We start from the raw sequence: 17,796 nt of genomic DNA on the forward strand, positions 1-17,796 counted from the left end.
TCCAGAGCCATTATATTCATCATCCACCCTAATGGGTAGAATGTCTGGATAGTTAGGACAAATATGTTTTGCTGTATACTTCATGAAGATTTATCTCACTTCTGGGCCTTTGTGCATCCTGTCTGGAATATCCATTATCTTTCTTGCTTGATAAATTCTGAATCATCTTGTGAAGCTCAACTCAGAAGTTATTTTATTCAATAAGTATTTGCTGAGTTTAGACTCTGGTTTTGATCCTACACTTGTGTACAAGGACAGCTCTCCCTCATGGTTCTTAGTCTAGTGGGAGACTGCAATAAAACATGGTGAGTGTTGGGGTAGTGAGAGCAATACAGAGTGTAATAGAAGCACACAACATGGCAAAGCATCCAGTCTGGAAGGACACAGGCCTGAGAGATGTGACTTTTTAGGTGAGAGCTTGGGGGTGAGCAGACGTCAGCCAGTGAAGGCAAGGAGAAAACGAACTTGCTAGACTGAGGAAACACCCTGCATAAAGTCCATAAGTTATATTGGGACTTGATGTGCAGTTGATGTGGTTGATGAAATGTGAGTGAGAGGCAGGCATTGTGAAAACAGGAGGCTGAGGAGTGAACAGGACCATGTCACACAAAACTTTGAAGGTGAAGGCTAGAGTTTGAATTTTAGTCTATGTGCAGCATGCCATTGGAGGGTATTCAACAGGCAAGTGAATGATCTAGTTTACTATTTAAAAGGACAGCTCTGTAGTGTTCCGGTGAGAGATCATGATGGAGCCTTGGACTGGGGTACAGGTAGTAGAAGTAGGGCTAATATGGGATTTAAGTTGGAGGCTGAGCTTTCAAGATTTTCAGATGTACTAGATGTGAGGATGGGAGAGAGAGGCTAAGAATACCTCATAGGGTTTTGGCCTGAGCATCTGGGTGAGTGACGTTCTGATTTATTGACAAAATAATGACCAAGGGAAGAACTGTGAGGGTGGAGGAATCAAGAGTACTGTTTTGAACTTGTCAAAACATTTGATGTGAAAGAACTAAGCTAGAGGTATTCATTTGGCAGTCATCAGCATAAAGGAGATGTGGTGGAGTTTTAAATTATTATCTATCTATCTATCTATTTATTTATTTATTTTTATAGATGGAGTCATGATCTGTCCCAGGCTGAAGTACAGTGGCACGATCATAGCTCACTGCAGCCTCAAAGGCCTGGGCTCAACGGATCCTTCCTCCTCAGCCTCTTGAATAGCAGATTTTATACACATCTGCAAAGTCTTTGGCCCTATCCACCCTTCCTCTTGACTCTGCACTGGCCTTAGGCACGCTGCATGACTTTCCAGGCTGGGCCAATAAAAGCCATGCAGCTTCCATTTGGTTCTCTTTGGATGCTTGTTCATCCCTCTGGAGATGTCTCTTATGAGAACCCAAAAGCCATGCTATAAGAAGCCACAAGGAGAGGCCATGTATAGAAACTCCAGTCAACAGTTCCAGATGAACCTGTCCTTCAACACTCAGAGCCAAGCTGCCAGACATGTGAGTGAAAGCCCCTATCCCCCAATGTGGAACTCAGAACCTCCTTTATCTTCTCAGTTGAAGACTCAAATTTTGTCCTACTGAATAAGACTGGAGCTAGGCAACTAATACTCCTACATCTTACTACAGAATCCATCCCTTTTCACACGGAGCTGGGAAGCATATCCTCCATCCCCAGATGTTCTAGTCAATTAAGTCACCTTCTACTTGTTTGAGTCTTCCCGTCTATGACCCTAGGCATCATGGATCAGAGACAGGCCATCCCTGCGGTGCACTGTCCTATCGGTACAATAAATGTGGTTGTTTTATTTTGGGATAATTTGTTACCCAACAAAAGTTAATGGTAGTATGTGCTAATTGAAGCCATTAGGACAGATGAGAGCACTCAGTGAGAGTGTGGAGAGTGAAAAGAGAACAGGGAAGACACTGGAGGGAACCCCAGCCTTTAAGGGATGAGAGAAGTTGAAAAGGAAAAACATGAGAAACGGAAAGGTAGCAGAGAAAAAAAGCAGGGATATCAGGAGACTATGGTGCTATGGAAACCAGAAAAAGGCATTTTCAAGAATAAAATAGTTTTCAACAGTGTCAAATGCTGACAGGTCAAATAAGATAACTGAAAGCTGCCCTTAGGTTTTAGTAACAAGGGCAGTGGTGACTCAGCAAGAACAGCTTCACTGAGAGCAGATAACAAAATTAGAATTCTTTGAGAAGAGAGGAGCAGAGATGAAGAACAAAAGGAGAGGCTGGGCCTTAGACAGAAGGGAGACCACTTTTTCCAGTGACAGCAGAGAAGGGAGAGGTTGTGAATGTAGATCCCAAGAGCTCAGTCTGTTTGTCATGTGTAGGGACTTTCCTTCTAAGAATTGCTGTTCTTCCCTGAGCTGAAACTTTGGAAAAAAAAAAAAAGGGGGGGGGAATGTCTGTTTTGTTTCTGCTCTTTGCTCTCAGTTTGCCTGTGGGCCCCCTTCCCGGCACCAGCACCCCCTTAATCTCCTCAATTTAGGATCCAACTTTTCCCATGCTAGAACTGGAGTTGGGGCACTAATGATCCTGTGTCACATCAAGGGAGACCCTGCCACATGGAGCTGAGGGCAAAGATCTGAGTGTGGGATAGGGGTGGGGAGGCTGGGGAGATCACTGTTAAACCTGAGAGTTTAACCCTTGTATTTTCAGGTTTAGTCTCCTAGTTGTCCTTACTTGGTGTGTGATCAAATTCCTTTGAAGTTGCCAACTCTTCCAAGTTGTGTAACGGAACCAAAAGATGGGGTTGTGTTCCTGGAATGGGAACTGTTGCCAAAGGGAAAATAGTAAGCCATGGAGAAGAGAAATCCTTTAGAATTACAATGAAAATACATTGCTCTATTTCCTGGGAGTGGGTGAATTTAGCAGAAGAAGCAATACAGCTTTTTCATAATATTTCATATTGGGCAATGAGACCCTCGAGTCAATCAAAGCTATGTTTTCACACGAGTTTTACTTTGGATCATTGTAATACATTTCTTGCTCTGGGGGTACCTTTCTTCCATCTTTTTCCAATGGTTGTTAAGAAGCAGAAAGTAATGGTGGCATGAGATTGGGGGTGAAAGCCAAAAACATAGTACTGTCTGTGTTAGGCAAAGAGTGACCAAAGAAAGTTCTGCAGACCAAGTACAATTCAGAAAGGGTTTAATAAACAGCAGCTAAACATTGCACCAAAGCATTTGGAAACACAATTTCTACAGAGAGGCAAAGATCAGGCTTCCATTCTAAGTTCCTTAAGACAACCATTAACAGCCCCGCCCTCCCACCCCCCATATCCCCACATATCCACAAGACTACACTCTTCTAGTCATGAATTTACCTACAGACACAGTCTTAGGAATAATGGGACGGGCATGCATTATCCCAGCAATGGCAAGGAAGCAGGGGACGGGGAAAGGATGGATGAAAAGGCAACCAGCAGCTAATGATACACCCCTTAGGAGCTTTGTTCAGCCGGTGGGCAGGGAGAATCTGCTTGTGGTGCCCTCTGTGGCTTTACCCTGGGCTTCTAGGATACTCTGGACTAGTGCAGGTATTCAGAGCCAAAGTGGCTGGGGCTGCCATCATAAACAGTCTCATTCTCTTGGGCCGAGACTATTAAAAGTGATCTTCTTGGGTGACACATTGTGACTTTCTAAAAACCTTTTTGGTGCCCAACCAAGTTCCACTAGTGACCCAGAAGGCCCGCTGAGATTGTGCTGATTCTGAGGTCACGGTGGACCTGGCTTCTCAGTCCTTTATTTTGGCCTTTGGAAAGGGGCGCACGATAGCTCTTTATTAAAGACACTTGTAAGGAGCCTAGGCAAATCATTCAAACTTCTGGGATTCAGTTTATCTACCTTATAAAAATCGCATATTTATGCCTGTGTCTTTTACTCACATTAAGATTAAGAACAAATGGCCTCTAAATAATATATTATAAAATTGGCAATAAAGTTAATGATCTAGTTGACTCAATATTGACTAGAGATATTTATTTGTATGAATTTCCAATTCACCCCTCATAGAATCGGCATCAACAGAGGACCAGAGGTTCCCGATATGGTCGGAGAAAAGTGCCTGGGCCAGGGTGTGGAATGTGGAGTGTATGGAAGGAAGAATTTGACTTTCATCTGCCAGTAGCCTTCTCTTTTGAGCCAGACTTCAATCCTCAACTACCATCCACTCCAAACCTCTTACCCAATCCAGTATAGGCTAGTTGCCTTGGCAGGGAGGTGACTTTTGTATCTCTCCCATATTTTAAAAAAATGTTTTTTTTTAAATCTAGATCACTTTGTTTCTATTTGCAACTTTTTGATATAAATAAAAAATGCTTGATCATTTTTTCCTGAAAAGTATACAGGTGGTAATGAGTCCAAATTAAGTAGTGCTCAGTTGGCTACAAGGGTGCCAAAGGCAGTGGGGGAAGAAGATTTTCTGGAGGAGAGATGTAACAAGGAGGGGACTATTTTCCCGAGGGGCTGGACATGGCAGGGCACCAGCCATCTTGGTGCCAGGCTGGCAGAGCTAGTTCTATTTATTTTGGCCATACATGGTAGACGGTGGTTAGTACCAATTGTCCCCACTAATTTCCAAACCAATAAATGGGTTGGGGGTGTAGAACTGGCTCCCACCTTTGCTATCAGTACTTATGCCTAGTAGGCCTTGCTGAAGGCAGGGGAAGTGGCACGCAGGATCACATGGCCTAGCCTAACCTGGCTGCCTAGTAAGTTAGAGTCATCTGATCTAGATGGGAGTCAACAATTCTCCTTGTTCTGGGCCTCTCAAACAGCCAAGGCTTCCACTATGGAGAGTAGAATCTCTTGTTCTTTTTGCAGCGGGCAGAGTGCAATAAAATACATGCAGTGCCCTCAGCTAGGGGAGACTGGCAGACTAAGATGAGCAACTGGACAAATGGCAGTGTTTGGCTTTGATGGGGTTATACTGGGCAATATTGGAGGGACAAGTAATTTTTCTGTAGTTATTTTTTGCGTAGAGATTCATAAATATGAATTGAGGGTCACAGCTTGGTAGAGGGGTAAAAAGGAGAATCCTGAAACACACGAAGGGGAGCCCCGGGGTTTGGGTGCCTGGATGCTTCACGGGGTATACAGTGCTCTGGTTGCTGCACTGCCACCACTATCTACTGTTTGCGGATCATGCCCTTGATAGCTGACTCCCGGTTGACATATGTGGCCCAATAGACCAGATTGAATATGGCAAAGAGCACAGGAAAGATGATGCGGGAAATTTTGTCAACCTTGCTGACACTGTTGTAGGTCTTGGTCTCAGTCGGGCTGTCCTGCACGTAGGTGGCCTTGGGTGAAGCAATGATTGTTGGGGTTGAGGAGGCACTGGGAGCAGCGCCCTTGGAGATGGTGGAAAATTCAGTGTCCTTGGCCAGGTTGATGGGATAGGTGGTCCCCACGATGTTGAAGGTAGTGCTGGTTTTCTTTGCTGGGGCTGCTGGTGTTTTCTTCTAGAGGCCAGGAAAAAGAGGGGGGGAAAGGGAGAAAAAAGCAAAGCTAATTAATTCATTACACAGAGAACCTTCAGAGGCTGCAGGGAGGAGGAGCCATGAGGGAAGTTAAGGCACAGGGGCCATGTAGCCAATAGCACTAGTAACCAGGTTTGTGTCAAGGAATAACTGAAGATGAGTATGAAAAGAGAAAACGTGCATCATCCTGGCTCACGAGCTATGTCGCTTTGGCTAAGTCACTTTTCCTCTTCATGCCTCAGTTTCTTCATCTGTAAAATGAGGATCAAAATAATTTTCAGGATTGTTGAGAGGATCAGATAAGAGAATGGAGCTAGAAATCGCCAATAAACTGTGGAATGTTGGTCACATGTGGAATCTTATACATCATGTGATTTGATCCTCAGAGCAACCCCTATGAGGTAGGTGGATGAGATTACTCCCATTTGACAGATGAGAAAACTCAGCCTCAGACTAAGTGGCAGAGCCTAACTTGCAATCTGGGTAAGAGATTTTTATCTAGGGCTACACTGTGCTGCTTTCTATAGGCCCCAGACACTTTTTGGTTACCCAAGAAATAACTCCAGAAGGCCGTGACCATCAAGTGGCACATCTCCTGTGAGGAAGAGAGCTTGGTGAGTCTGAAAAGTCATTTTGTCATAAAGACAATACATACCATGGCATGCATCATTACAACAGCTTCCCACCCTTCATGCAGTGTAACTGTTCAGCAAGCTCAGGAGCAGGCCAAGGCTTTCCACAGAGCTATGTAAAAGACTCTCTGACATAGCAAAGGCAGAGATAGATGGGGAGTTGCTATGTCACTGCCCTTTGGGCTTATTTTTAAGAGTGAAAGAAACTCAAACACCCAGTGGGAAGCAAGCACACACACATGCCAATTTGCTCTCATATATATGAACTTGTGTATACAGAGAGCCTCACTGGGCCTCCCCTGATGCAGAAGAGAGAAGAGGACACAATGCTTAGGCCTGGATACAAACTGAGAAGCTGAAGAACAGGAGAGGCCAGGGAAGGAGGCCAGCCCCAGCCCCAGGCCAAATGCAGTGGCCTAGCTCATAGTCTATAGATGGTTTGTTGCCTCATTCCTCACTCTGGCCTTTTCTTCCATCCCAGTTTGGCTCTAGGGAAAAGTGGGTATAGATGAGCTTCAGAAATGCCCTAATTTCACATACCTCATGAGTGCATTCTTGATGTTACTTTGCTTCCCAGAACCCAGGCTTCACTTCTTTATTCCTTCACTTCCTACTTGCTTTCTTCGTGTGTTTCTCTATTTCCATCCTCTCTTGCTGACCCCTATCTCCTAATCTCTTCATATATCCTTTCTTCTTAACTTCAGAGTCCCCATCATTCTTATTTTTTCTCCTTTAGACCTCAATGCCATTTACTATAGTGATCCTAATAACTTTTGCCCAATATTTACTGAATGCCTACTGGGCCAAGAACTATGCTAGGTACTTAGAGATAAATGGAAAGGGTAAAACATGAGTCCCTGTCTTCCAGGAGCTCACACTCGGGTGTGGGAGAAAGCCTTTTAAGCACACGATTGCCATTGAACGTGATCAGACTTCTCAAAGATCTGGGCCAAGTACTATGGGAAATCAGTCAAAGAGGGACAAAGTACCTGCAGGCATCGGAAAAGGTGGCTCAGAGAAGGCAATGAAGTTTATGGTCTGGGTCACAAAAGATGAGCAGGAGCTCATCAGATGAGCATGCGGCAAAGGCCAGTACATAGGCCAAGGACACTTTATTTATTTATTTTAGAGACATGGGTCTTGCTCTGTCACCTGGGCTGGTGGGCCTTGTGTAAACATAGCCCACTACAGTCTTGAACTCCTGGGCTCAAGTGATTCTCCCGCCTCAGGCTCCTGAGTAGCTGGGACTACAGGCATGTGCCACCATGCCCAGCTATTTTTTTGTTTTTTAATTTAGAGATGATGTCTCACTATGTTGCCCAGGCTGGTCTTGTACTCCTGGCTTCAGGTGATCCTCCCACCTTGGCTTCCAAAATCACTGGGATTACAGGTGCAAGCCACTACACCTGGCCAAGGGCACTGTTTTTTGAGTTGACAAGAAGTTTACTGTAGCTGGGCCACAGCGTGGATGGCAAAGAGTTGCAGAAACTGAGGCTGTGTAAAACAGGCAGCAGCAAGACCTTGAAAGGCCTTATATGCTATGCTCTCTTGCTTTGTCTGCTTATTTTGGCCTCAGTGTTTTCAGTCATGGACGGGAAGTGCGACAGATGAGAGGATGTTGGTTTACGTAAATTGAACAGTCTGACTAATAGGATATTTTGAAAGCAATATTCTTTCTCCCTGGGGATTGCAATCACATTGTTACAAGTGGAAGGGGGACAGAACTCTAAGGTTTCTAAAAACCTTGTAAATTATTTAAATACTACATGGGACTCATTTATAATTAGCAAATTCATTGTGTGAATAGAGCCCTGCTGCTAAATGTCTTTGCTATTAAATAAAAGGGTGCTTTGCTTGTTTGCAAACTTGCTTATTAATTTGCTTAGTAAACTCTTTTTTCATGGGTAGACCAAAAATTATAGGAAAGAAAGAAAAGAAAAAAGAAAGGAAAGAAAATATTGCCCTGACTTTTCTAGAAGCTTTTATATATGTTACTTCACTTAGCCATCTTATAAACTGGCTATGACTAAGTCTCTGAAACAGTGATTCTGAACAATGAATACTTTTTTTTAGCTCCATAGGCACTTTATGTTCTATAGATGGGGAGAAGCAGCAATCACGTTAATCACAGATTTTTTAAGTAGTAAGGGAAAGTTACCTTTTAATTTCTTCCACCATTTTCAACATGACACATTTTAATCAGCCACTACAATTTTTTACCTAAATCATTAAAGAAGGAAATCAAAGCAAAATTTGAGTGTCAAGAAAATAGGAAAATGAGCCATAGATTAATGGTAATATTTACCCATTTCTACACCGAGTTTTCCAGTAATTCTCCTTGATAGATACAGACTGAGATGACTTAACTTTGACCGAATTGTCATAATATTCCTACCCCCTAGCCAAGTATCTGGCTCTTAGGCAAATGATGGATGTTTACTGAATGAAAAAATACCCACCATTGAAGATTATCAATGTGATTTATTGTTTGTTTCCCCTGAGTCTTGACCTTTGCTGCATAAATAGCATGTCTCCAAAGTTCAGCCTAGGGCAATTTCCTAACCAAAAAGTGGAAATTGACTTCTCCAAATTTCCCAAGGAGTTTGAATCCAGAACAAGAATGCCTTTCCTTCTAAAAATCTATTTCATGTGGGTTTTGTGATGAGGCAATGAAAACTTTTATAGAGAAATGCATGTCCCACTCAAGAGTCTTCCTCCGATGATACTCCTGTCAATTGTCTCTAAAGGTGAAGCTCAACTAGAACCTCAGAGTATATACTTACATGGTCCAGTGCCTCTGTGTCAACCCCCTTGCAGGTGCTCAGCTTTTCTGAGCCCATTTCCAGAAGTGGGGCAAAACAATGGAATATATGCTATGTGGGACTCAAAGATGAATAAAACCAACAACAAAAACCAAACAACTCAATTTAAAAATGGGCAAAGGACTTGAGTAGACATATCTCCAAAAAAGATTTACAAATGGCCAACAATCACATGAAAAGATGGTAAGCATCACTAATCAGAAATGCAAATCAAAGCCATGAGACCCCACCTCACATTATGATGGGTACTACCAAAAAACCCCAGAAAATATCAAGTGTTGGCAAGGATGTGGAGAAATTGAAACCCTTGTGCACTATTGGGAATGTAAAATGGTGCAACCACTATGGAAAATGTTGTGAGGGTTCCTCAAAAACTTACAAATAGAATCACTATATGATTCAGCAGTTCCACTTCTGAGTATATATCCCCAAATTATAAGCAGGGTCTCAAAGAGATATTTGCATATCCATGTTCACACCTTCATTATTCCCAATAGCCAAATGGTGGAAGCAACCCAAGTGTCCATCGAGAGAACAATAAACAAAATGTGGTATATACACACAATGAATTCATTCCATTCACAATTCTTCAACCTCACAAAGGAAGGAAATTCTGATATATACTACAACAGACATGAATCTTGAGGATGCTAAATGAAATAAGCCAGTCACAAAAGGATAACTGTTATGTGATTTTACTTCTATGACATATCTAGAGTAGCAAATTCATAGAGACAGAAAGTAGAATGGTGGGTGCTGGGGCTAGGGCAGAAAGGAATGGGGAGTTGTTGTTTAATGAATACAGAGGTCCAGTTTTGCAAGATGAAAAGGGTTCAGGAGACTGCACAGCAATGTGAATGTATTTAACAGGACTGAATTACACAATTCAAATTGATTAAGGTTATATATATTTACGAGTATGTGTACACACACACACACACACACACACACATATACACACATATATGATTAAATCAGAGACCCTGCCCTCAGGAAATCTAGTTTAGTGAGGAAGGTTAATTAAAATAAGAAAGAATTAAAATATACGGGAGAAAGCACAAATTAGAAACATTCAGAGGGGGATAAATAATGAAATCAAGGGAGTTCAAGAGAAGGAAGAATTTGGAACTGTCAGGTAAGTCAATGGAAAGGAGAGAAAATGCAGATGGAAGAAAAATAATCACTTGCACCACTTTCCTGTAAAGGCGGTGGGGAGGGGTGGGGGTTATCTAGAGCATAAGTGTGGAATTTCTCAGGTCCAGATCACAGCTGAGAAGGAAAGAATGGATGAGATTAGATACTATCTATATTTTGGTGGAGAGAAAGGAGCACAGTAGGTTAAGGGAAATCTCATACAATGGCTTCTACATTCCCCATGAGGAAGGTTAAATAAATAGCAAAGATTTAAACTAGAATATATATGTATATATATATTTTTTGAGATGGAATTTTGCTCTTGTTGCCCAGGCTGGAGTGCAATGGCATGATCTCGGCTCACTGCAATCTCTGCCTCCCGGGTTCAAGCAATTCTCTTGCCTCAGCCTCCTGAGTAGCTGGGATTACAGGCATGTGCCACCGCCGCCCCCCTCCCCAGGATAGTTTTGTATTTTTAGTAGAGAAGGCAGTTTCTCCATTTGGTCAGGCTGGTCTCGAACTCCTGACCTCAGGTGTTTGTTCTGAATCTGTACTCAATTCTCAGCCTCCCAAAGTGCTGGGATTACAGGCATGAGCCACCGCACCTGGCTAATTTATGTATTTATTTATTTATTTATTTATTTTTATTATTATTATACTTTAAGTTTTAGGGTACATGTGCACAACGTGCAGGTTAGTTACATATGTATACATGTGCCATGTTGGTGTGCTGCACCCATTAACTCGTCATTTACATTAGGTATATCTCCTAATGCTATCCCTCCCCCCTCCCCCCACCCCACAACAGGCCCCTCTGTGTGATGTTCCCCTTCCTGTGCCCATGTGTTCTCATTGTTCAATTCCCACCTATGAGTGAGAACATGTGGTGTTTGGTTTTTTGTCCTTGCCATAGTTTGCTGAGAATGATGGTTTCCAGCTTCATCCATGTCCCTGCAAAGGACATTAACTCATCCTTTTTTATGGCTGCATAGTATTCCATGGTGTATATGTGCCACATTTTCTTAATCCAGTCTATCATTGATGGACATTTGGGTTGGTTCCAAGTCTTTGCTATTGTGAATAATGCCGCAATAAACATACGTGTGCATGTGTCTTTATAGCAGCATGATTTATAGTCCTTTGGGTATATACTCAGTAATGGGATGGCTGGGTCAAATGGTATTTCTAGTTCTAGATCCCTGAGGAATCGCCACACTGACTTCCACAATGGTTGAACTAGTTTACAGTCCCACCAACAGTGTAAAAGTGTTCCTATTTCTCCACATCCTCTCCAGCACCTGTTGTTTCCTGACTTTTTAATGATTGCCATTCTAACTGGTGTGAGATGGTATCTCATTGTGGTTTTGGTTTGCATTTCTCTGATGGCCAGTGATGATGAGCATTTTTTCATGTGTCTTTTGGCTGCATAAATGTCTTCTTTTGAGAAGTGTCTGTTTATATCCTTCACCCACTTTTTGATGGAGTTGTTTGTTTTTTTCTTGTAAATTTGTTTGAGTTCATTGTAGATTCTGGATATTAGCCCTTTGTCAGATGAGTAGGTTGCAAAAATTTTCTCCCATTCTGTAGATTGCCTCTTCACTCTGATGGTGGTTTCTTTTGCTGTGCAGAAGCTCTTTAGTTTAATTAGATCCCATTTGTCAATTTTGGCTTTTGTTGCCATTGCTTTTGGTGTTTTAGACATGAAGTCCTTGCCCATGCCTATGTCCTGAATGGTATTGCCTAGGTTTTCTTCTGGGGTTTTTATGGTTTTAGGTCTAACATTTAAGTCTTTAATCCATCTTGAATTAATTTTTGTATAAGGTGTAAGGAAGGGATCCAGTTTCAGCTTTCTACATATGGCTAGCCAGTTTTCCCAGCACCATTTATTAAATAGGGAATCCTTTCCCCATTGCTTGTTTTTGTCAGGTTTGTCAAAGATCAGATAGCTGTAGACATGCCTGGCTAATTTAAACTAGATTTTGTATAATAAAGAAGACAGAACTAATTAGGGACAGAGAGTAACTGCAGGCATAGGTTGAAGGAACAGCAGAATTCAAAAATACACTCATAAATGTCACCAATCCATCAATAGCAATGGTTTTTTTTTTTCGGAGAGAAATAGAGGACTTGGACTGAAGTGACTAGGGAGGTCAAGAGTGCTGGTGAGTGACTGCAGTGATACAGTGTGGGACATATGCTGGATAAAGAAGCAAGGAAAACATAGGAAATCATCCATTTATTTAATATTTTCTGTGTCTACAATGTGACAGGTTCTGTGCTAGGTGCTTGGGGTGCAGGAATAAATGGTAAAACACAGCTCCTGCCCTAAAGGAGTTCACATCCCAGTTGGGGGGACATGTAATAAACATAGAAGCAAAAAAATGCATAAAGCAATGTAATGTCAGGAGGTGAGAATTATCATGGAAGCACATAAAGCAGGGCAGTGCAGAAAAAGATGATGAATGCTAGTGATAGAAGGTCTGCCTGAGAAGGTAAGTAGAGACCTGAACAAAATAAGAAAGCAAGCTGTGAAAAGATCTCAACAATAAACATTCCATAGAGAAAGAATGGTAGTGACAAAGTACCTAGGCTTGGAATGAAAGTGATTCATTAAGAATCATCAAGGAGGCTGGGCACGGTGCCTCACGCCTGTAATCCCAGCACTTTGGGAGGCCAAGGCGGGCAGATCATGAGGTCAGGAGATCGAGACCATCCTGGCTAACACGGTGAAACCCAGTCTCTACTAAAAATACAAAAAATTAGCCAAGCATGGTGGTACATGCCTGTAGTCCCAGCTGCTCAGGAGGCTGAGGCAGGAGAATCGCTTGAACCCAGGAAATGGAGGTTGCAGTGAGCTGAGATTGCGCCACTGTACTCCAGCCTGGGTGACAGAGTGAGTTTCCATCTCAAAAATAAATAAATAAATAAATAAATAGAATCATCAAGGAGGCCACTATGGGATGAGTGAGTGGAGTGAATGAAAATTCAAAAAAGATGGTAAGAGGTACCATCACAGATCTAAGGACAAGATCCTGTAAGGTTTTGAGCACCATCGTAAGAATAATGGAATTTGATCTAAATGTAGTGGGAAGCCATTAAACTATTTGGAGCAGAATTTTTATAATTTACTATTTTAATTGATCTTCCCTACTGTTGGGCAGAGAATAGATGTGTAGGCACTGAAAGTAGAGGACTAAAATTAGGATGTTAGTCCTAATGAGGCTAGTGAAGAGGTGTGGTGTGTTGAATGTTAGATATGGAGAAAAGTAGACAGATTCAAGTTATATTGTGCACGTAGAGGAGTTAGGACTTGCTGATGAGTTAGGTTTGGGTTGTCTGAGAGCAGAGTGGGGGGCAGGTAAGAAAAATAAAAGAATTAAGAATGGATTCCAGGTTTTTGGCCTGAGCATCTGGAAGAATAGTGACATTATTGGCTGTGCTGGGAAGACTTGAAGAAGAGCAGGTTTAGGGGGAAGATGAGGAGTTGTGTTTGGATATGAGAATTACATTTTTATCAGACATCCCAATAGGAATATAATCCCAATAGAGATGTACACAGTTACATATATCAGTCTGCAGCTTAGGGGAAAGGTTTGGGATAGAGATACATATTTGGAAGTTGTTCGCCTCTAGATGGCCATTGATTCAATGTCTTGGGATTGAATGAGGTCGCTTGAGAAGTGAGTACAGATTCAGAAAATAAAAAAGAGATCAGACTGCTGACTGGCCTGCAGATCTGACTGAGCTGCCCTGAAATGCTCTAACGTTTAGTGCTGGAAAGAAGACAAGGATAGTGCAAAGAAAATTCCAAGGACGAACAAGAAAAACAGGAAATCCTGATGTATGAGAATCCAAGTGAGGAGTTGACACCTTTTTCAAAGAAGACATCTTTAATATAAAAGAGTGAGAGAGTAATGGTCTGAAAGCAGTACTGGGGATTAAGACGATGTAAACTACACTTCTGGAAAATGGGAATCTGATTAACAGCTTCTGCCAAGCAGTAAGGCAGTTGGAAGGAAGTCTCAACTGAGAATCACATATCAGTTAAAACAGGAGGTGGACGGGTCATTCAATGAAGAAGCTGCTGGGGCAGAATGTTTTATCTTCCCATGAACAGGAGTTCCTGAGGGAAGTGAGGGACAGTTTATGAGGAGTAGGAGGATACGTCAAGAAAAAACCACAGAAGAGGATAAGGATAAGAAGTGAGGGGAGGATAAATAACCATAGAGAAAACTACAATTTGGGTATTGACCAAGGATGACACAGAGGCGAGCCCTATGGAACATATGGCCTCATGTGTCCACAAATTTCATTACAAAACTCTTCTGATGTCAAGTAACAGTTCCAAAAACACTAACACAATTAGCTGACTTACTGTCACTGTTTTTCTGAAAAAAAAAATACGAAAAACAAAAACAAAACACTAGAACAAATATACAGGCAGTTAGATTGGTTCATTTCTGAAACCTTCACGTAGTGCTGGAAACAGTAGCAATGCCTGGTAAATGGGACAATCCAGACCTCATTTAATAGGCTCAATTCCAGTTTATGATGTCAGATGAGTCATCCAATTGAAAAACAAAGAGAGAACTTGGGGCAGTTGCAAATAAAGTGAACTGGTTGTAGAAATCCTACATATGAAATGAACGCGGAGAGAATACAATAATGTTGCTAAGTTGAGCAAGATGAAGAAAAATAGAGTGATAAAGCCAGATGAAGTGAACATCAAAGGACAAAACTTTTTGCATGAAGTAAAGGAGTAAACAGTGGCCTGGAAGCAGCAGGAGGGAATGGAGGAGTGGCTTCCACTTGCAAGGGCAGTAGATTTTTTAGGAAACAGTCAAGTACTCAGTAAGGTAAACAACAAAATAGAGAGGAAGTATTTTGGATTTATCTCTCCTGTGACACTCAGCACTTTGTCCTATATCAGTGCTCTGTCTGTATATGTGTGTATATATATATATATGGATATATGCCTTACTTTTCTTAGACCATCAGGTCCTGAGTACTGGGACCATGTAGTTTAGTTTTGCAAACCACAGGTATTCCAGAAATAATTGCCGTGTGTGCGTGTATGTGTGTGTGTGTGTTTCAATCGAGACTATGATTACTGCTAGGCCACTTATACCTACTGCAGAGCAAGGTAGGAAGACCACCAGTTTATGAGTAAAACTTAACCCATATTGAATGTTACTTACCCAACAAAGAAATACCAAGGGGTGATTTGATTTGTGGCTACAATTGCAGGAATGACCCATAGACTTAAAAGCCATTAAGGACAAGAAACTAAGCTTTTCCAAGATTTGAAGAGAATGTGAATGTTTTCTCCAATGTAAAAAAGATAAAATTTTATTCTAGAGCATTTGAAAATAAAAAAAGAAAGTCCAAGCATTACTATTTTTTGCAAAATCTATACAAGAAGTTATACAAATTTTATAAATGGTTCTAAGAATAATTTTCTTCTTTTTAAACGTTGAGATTTGTTTTTTCATTTAAATTTGCTTTTATTATTTTTAATGTTGAATAACTTAAAGTAGTAATGGACATAGTTTAAAAAATTGAAGTTGAAAACTTATGAAAATCAAGAAACCCTTACCCCAATGCACCCAAACCCATTGTCCAGCCCCTTGTAGGTATTTATTTTTAATTCTCTTAGGTGATAGTAATACTTCTAATAGTTATTTCTATACTTTTATACAATATATTTATACTGCTACCAGTTTTGCTTACTACCAATTGTCTTTTCATGATAAATGATTTATTTCACATATGTAACCCTTCCTGAATCGTCTAGTACAATTATAGCAAACTTTTTAGTTCTATCAATAACCAGTGGTGATAGCATTATAAATGACTGTATAAATCCCTGTAGTAGCCATCTGCAAACTGGACTGGTTCCTTTGCAAATTTGCTTGCTGCACAGTTGTCACTTTAGTACTTCACTTTTTATAATTTTTATTTCTATTTATTCATTTTTAATTGACAAATGAAATTGCATATATTTATCATGTACAAAATGATGTTTTGAAATATGTGTACATTATGGAATGGCTATATTGGGCTAATTAACATATGCATTGCCTCACAGTTATCATTTTCTGTGGTAAGAACATTTAAAATCTACTCTTAGCAGTTTTCAAGAATACAGAACATTGCTATTAACTACAGTCACTTGTTGTACGATAGGGTCTCTTGAACTTATTCTTCTCTAAGTAAAATTTTGTATTCTTTGACCAACAACTACCCCCAACTCCCAGTCCCCAGTAACCACCATTCTACCCTCTGCTTCTGTGAGTTCAATTTTTTTTTTTTTTTTTTTTTTGAGATGGAGTCTCGCTCTGTCGCTCAGGCTGGAGTGCAGTGGCGCGATCTCGGCTCACTGCAAGCTCTGCCTCCCGGGTTCACGCCATTCTCCTGCCTCAGCCTCCCAAGTAGCTGGGACTACAGGCGCCCGCCACCACACCTGGCTAATTTTTTGTATTTTTAGTAGAGATGGGGTTTCACCATGTTAGCCAGGATGGTCTCGATCTCCTGACCTCGTGATCTGCCCGCTTCAGTCTCCCAAAGTGCTGGGATTAGAGTTCAACTTTTTTAGATTCCACATGTAAGTGACATCATGTGGTATTTTTCTTTTCTGTGCCTAGCTTATTTCATTTATAGTAATGTTCTTCAGGTTCATCCGTGCTTATGTAAATGACAGGGTTTCCTTCTTTTTTAAAGGCTGAATAGTATTCCATTGCCTATACCACATTTTCTTTATCTATTCATCAGTTTATAGACACTTAGGTTGATTACACATATTGGCACAACTTCCCAAGCTCAGATGATCCTCCCACCTCACCCTCCTGACTAGTTGGGACTACAGGCATATGCACCCATGCCCAGATAATTATTAATTTTTTTTGTAGAGACGGGATTTTACCATGTTGCCCAGGCTGGTCTCAAATTCCTGAGCTAAAGCAGTCTGCCTGCTTCATGAGCCACCACATCCAGCCTGCTTCCTTTTCTTCAAGGAGGTATAATTTTTTAAAAGTTAGTCAAATATTTTATTAAAATCTATGACATTTTCTGGTCCACTAGTCCAATAAACTGTTGACAAATGCTCATGAGGTTAGATAATTTCTCATTAGTGAACTCAAGCTGTATATCACTGATTGCTGCTAACTGCTCCTAAAATATCTATCTGTTTAATAATGTATTTTAGGGAACTTCCAGTTTAATATGTCAGAGTAAGGATACCTTTGTTCACTTTTCCTCTCTGCAACCAACCAAAAACAGTAAGATGAGAAATAAAAACCAGAACTCTATCTTTGGTGAAACTTAACAGCTTTTATAACCTTAATCCCAAAAAGTAAGGGCTCGGAAGTGAAGTGAAAGTGAAAGTGAAGGGCAGTGAAAATCAGATCAGGGTGAAGATGACACTGAGGATACCTGCTGCTCTAGATTTCAGGTCAAGGATAGTGTCCCAAAAGTGTGTGGCATGACCTGACAAAGGAAAGAAACAATCCCTGTTTTGAAATAAAATCAGTTTTCAAACTGGTAATGAGAACATCCTGGAACTCTGACTACCACATAGTGGCAGAGGAGACAGAGACTGCAAAATTAAAGAATATAATACTATACACGCATACACATGCACAAGCACATACACAAACACACACAGAGACATGCACACAGACACCTGTATCAACATAGAGGGATTTCCT

The 17,796-nt window shown here is 41.1% G+C and overlaps 1 protein-coding gene across 1 annotated transcript in view; it reads right to left on the reverse strand.

Moving 5' to 3' along the window:
• Window positions 1–3,153: 3,153 nt before the first annotated feature.
• GABRA3 (gamma-aminobutyric acid type A receptor subunit alpha3) overlaps window positions 3,154–17,796 on the reverse strand; it is a 261,093-nt gene continuing 246,450 nt past the window's right edge. The window contains exon 10 of the mRNA XM_003804517.5: window positions 3,154–5,484. Within this exon, the coding sequence (XP_003804565.1) occupies window positions 5,149–5,484 (336 nt within the window). The 3' untranslated portion in view covers window positions 3,154–5,148. The remainder of the gene's footprint in view (window positions 5,485–17,796) is intronic.

The sequence above is a fragment of the Pan paniscus genome, chromosome X (assembly GCF_029289425.2).
Source record: "Pan paniscus chromosome X, NHGRI_mPanPan1-v2.0_pri, whole genome shotgun sequence".
In the NCBI taxonomy this organism is placed as follows: Eukaryota; Metazoa; Chordata; class Mammalia; order Primates; family Hominidae; genus Pan; species Pan paniscus.